The sequence below is a fragment of the Verticillium alfalfae genome, genomic scaffold (genome assembly GCF_000150825.1).
Source record: "Verticillium alfalfae VaMs.102 supercont1.7 genomic scaffold, whole genome shotgun sequence".
Classification (NCBI taxonomy): Eukaryota; Fungi; Ascomycota; class Sordariomycetes; order Glomerellales; family Plectosphaerellaceae; genus Verticillium; species Verticillium alfalfae.
Window position 1 is genome coordinate 761,150 of NW_003315032.1, and position 3,940 is coordinate 765,089.

Below are 3,940 nucleotides of genomic sequence, written 5' to 3' on the forward strand. Positions count from 1 at the left end.
TGACGAGGGGCGGGGCAGTGCGCACGTGACGGAAAGTCCGGACATTTGACCATCACTGCTGCAGTGAAGAGAGTCAGCGCGTAGAACAGCGACGAACACGGCTCTCGATATATATCTCTGTTGCTAAGTTTGTGTTCATTTGTCGCCAGATTTTGGGTCTGGCGTGGTATCTATGCTACGCATTTCCGTTTTCTTCTTCTCAATCCTCTCACAGCTTCGCCTCGTCCCTGTCATGCAGTCAAATCGTGTAGACAAGTTTTCCAGCGCTCACCTTGCCCTCCTTCATCTCCTTCAAGCCAACCAGCACGCCCTCGAGCCCCTCGCCACCGCGGTTCGGGATGACGCGGATCGGCTTCACCTTGCCCTCGGCCAGCAGACGGCGACTGAGCTCCCAAAAGGTCTTGCCAAACTCGTAGTTTTCCTTGACGGCCGGCTGCGTGCCAAAGTAGGTGTACTCCTCGCCAAAGATGGTGTAGTACATGCTGAGCTCGACTTTGATCTTGTCGTTGACCTCGGCGACCTTGGTGCGCGACACGGGCAGCAGCGTGGCAATGTGGCCGCCTTCGTCTGCGAGGCAGCGGGCGGCGAGGAGGGCCGACTCGTTGGTGGACTGGCAGTCCCAGGCGTGCCTGAGCTGGCCGTTTGTGTAGGCGCGAATGTCGTCGACGAGGGTGGGCGACTTGTAGTCGAAGACGGCGTCGGCGCCGAGGGACTTGACGTAGTCAAAGTTGTGGGGCGAGGCGGTCGTCACGACGGTGAGGCCCGAGAGCTTGGCGTACTGGATGCCCGAGATGCCCATGGCTGTGCTGCCCCCATAGATGAGGACGGGGAACGGCTTTTCGGCGGGGGAGGATGGGAGGGGCAGTTTGAGGGTTTGGTAGAGTCCTTGGCCCTGTGTATCTTGTCAGTCGCCTGTTCACTAGTGCACACGCGGGGAGAGAACTCCCAAATATAGATCAAAGGAAAGAAGGGGAGGGGGGCTTACAATGGTGGATACGGCAATGCCGAGCGTGGCGGCCTCCTCATCGCTAATGTTGTCGGGTGTCTTGATCTGCAAGTCGCCCTTGACGGCAATGTAGCGCGCAAAGCTGCCGTCCGTCTCGCGCAGGCCATTGGAGCCATTAACGGGTCCGCAGATGCGGTCGCCCTTCTTGAACGCCTTGGTCACGCCGGAGCCGACCTCCTCGACGACGCCGGCGTAGTCGCAGCCGACCCAGCTGTTCTCGCAGGGCATCTTGTCGGCGAGGTCAACGTGCTTCCAGTCGGTGGGGTTGATGGCCACCGCCGTCGTCTTGACGAGGATGTAGTCATCGGCGGGCAGCTTGGGGATGTCGACGTCAACAACCTGGGCGTTGCCTGCGGTGATGGTCTTGACGGCTTGGTTGGCGGGCATGGTGGGCGATGTGGTGGTGTTTCTGCTCAATGCTCAATGCTCAATGCTGGAAGAATGGAAAGTTGGTAGCTTGAGAGTCGGCTTCGAGAGAATACAAGGGAGCAGCCGTTGCCGTTTTTGTACGAGGACATGCCCATAACGTTGCCGCGGACTACCTGATTTCAAATCAGACATCCACTGTCAGCAGAAAACGGACGCATCCCCGCCTGTGATGCGCCGTCCAGGTGGGCGCCGAAGCCAGTCGAAGTGGCCCCGTGGGGTGGCACCGGCGGCTGGATCGCATCATTGACTCGAATTGTCCCTTGGCCCAGAAGGGAGAAGATGTCACTGACTGCACGCCGCCCCCGTGTGGTCGGTTGAGCCAGGGGCCTATCGGCAATGCATCGAAGCTTTTGCCGATCATCGGGTTTCCCGACAATCCTCCTCCTTGGGCGAGATGCTGATTGCTCGGTCTCTTCCTCTCAGTGTACCATCGTTCCAAGCAGCATGAGTTGTTCTCAAGCCTCAAAACTGTGAGAAGACCTGCCGATGACTGCCAAGCTTCGTGGCTTCAAGGTTGGGCGTTGACAGAGGCGTAGAACGTACTGAGGTAGTGTGTGGTAACGAAGTAGTATGCGTGGGGCCAGCATGGCCCCGCATGCATGACGGGCCATGACGTTCAACCCGAGAGCTTGGACGCAAGGTTTGCGACTGCCCTTACTAAGTCCAAAGCAACACGCGTATCGGTGGCCGTCAGCCACTGCTGACACGGCAAATTCACCTCGCTTACCTACTCTGCGACAGCACTTGGAAAGCAAGCTTGGTATTATCGAGACGGAAGGCTAGCGGTCGTGTGGAAGTCATCTTGGCAAGAAGTCTGATCGCCTGCTTTGTCACCAAGAATCCCGACCAAAGTCACACCGCCTCAAACAACAACGAGTTCAACGTAACGTTCATTCAGCGTGGTATCTATGTAGAAACAAGGCGATCTATCGTCCAGAATTCACCAATCCAAGCCCGAGCCTGGGCCCGACACCAAGCCGGTCCTCTCGAATGCGTTGTGCCTCTGTCCCACCCGAGTGCCCGTTTCAAAGCCCCCCGTCAAACAACACAACGCCGGGTTCATGGTAGGTAATGACAAGTCGTAGGTCCGGTAAGGGAATCGCAATGAAGAAAAAAAAAAGGTCGTCGTAAACTTGTAAGCGAGCAAGGAGCCGCGTCAACGGGTGGGGCCCGTGAGAAATCGATAAGGCCGTCGTGACCATGATGAGAATGACCATGAAACATCAGCAAGTCGTAAACTTGACGCAACGCAACACAGCACACAAGACTCGGAATACGAAGAAAAAGGAAAGAACACAAAAAAAAAAATGCACACCTAGCGACCGCCATAGTCGCTCGCATAGCCCACCTCGCCAAAGTTTTGGCTCACACCTCCGTCACCGAATCCCGTACCCGGGCCGCTGACGTATCCGCCTTCTTCGCCCTCGTAGTCGCTAGCATCAAACGAAGACCGTCCCGAAATATCGTCCTCCATGCCACTGTTGGCATCCTGGCCTGACCAGTTCATGCCCGCCAGTGCAGGGTATTGCACCAGCAGGGCTTGCGGCAGCCACTGGCCGTTGGGGTCCATGGGGTAGCCAGGAGGAGCCTCCAAGCCGCCCATCTGGGGAGCCGTCATGTTGTGCGCCATGTTCTGCATGCGCTGCTCCTGCCAGACGCGGTTCCTCTCGACCATCTCCTCGTCGAGCAGCGGCTTGATGCAGATCCGACCAGCTTCGGACCTGAAATGCCTGCCGAGAGCGTCGGCACGAGCAAACCGCCGTCCGCAACCCCACTGACCGCCGGCTTTGAGATCGCCCTTGCAAACAAACTTCTTCTCGCCCGAGTGAAGGCCCTCGTGACGTTTGCGATCATGCTGGCGTGCAAAGGCCTTGCCACACACGGTGCAGACGAACGGCCTCTCGTCCGTGTGAGTCCGCAGATGCGATCTCAGATTGTACGCGCGAGTAAACCGCTTGGGACACAAGTTGCACTGGAACGTCGCTGGGTGCTTTTGGACCCTCTTCGCATTGCCACTGTCCTGCGCATTCTGGTACTCTGGGTCTGCCAATCGCAGGGCAATCACGTTGTTGGGCACTGCAGATGTCGACTGACGCCTCCTGGAAGGGCTCGTGCCCTGGCGGTCGAGAGGTGACAGCGAGCGCGTCGCGTCTGATCGAGGAGAAAGACCCGAGGTCATATGAGGGGAGAGGCCCGCGTTTGAGTTGCTGTGAAGACGTCCCACGATCACATTTCCTCCGCTGTTGAACGGATCCGTGACGGCGCGAGGGCGCGACCGCGGTCGTCCTATGGTTGTATGGTCAGTTTGGCGTCTGAGATGCTTTCAAGTTCATAAACGCTTACCTCGCTCTGGCGGTGTCAAGGAGTCTTGGTCCATGGGGGGCTTCGGTGGTTCGAACGAGTTCTGGCGAGCAGCTGGCGCAAACTCGATGTTGATGGCAGGAGCCATCTGCGGCATTTCAGGACCGCTATGCTGCTGAAGCGTGGGGAAAGCTTCCGACGACT

General features: G+C 57.9%; 2 protein-coding genes across 2 annotated transcripts; both read right to left on the minus strand.

Annotated features, from left to right (window-relative positions):
- Nucleotides 1-238: 238 nt before the first annotated feature.
- Nucleotides 239-1,393, minus strand: VDBG_06047 (TOXD; the record flags this gene model as incomplete). Its single annotated transcript, XM_003003559.1, has 2 exons — nt 239-892; nt 986-1,393. 2 exons carry the CDS (start codon nt 1,391-1,393, stop codon nt 239-241), a joined length of 1,062 nt encoding a protein of 353 aa, XP_003003605.1.
- A 1,357-nt stretch (nt 1,394-2,750) lies between these two features.
- VDBG_06048 (oocyte zinc finger protein XlCOF20) lies at nt 2,751-3,884 on the minus strand (the record flags this gene model as incomplete). Its single annotated transcript, XM_003003560.1, has 2 exons — nt 2,751-3,721; nt 3,779-3,884. 2 exons carry the CDS (start codon nt 3,882-3,884, stop codon nt 2,751-2,753), a joined length of 1,077 nt encoding a protein of 358 aa, XP_003003606.1.
- Nucleotides 3,885-3,940: the final 56 nt, after the last annotated feature.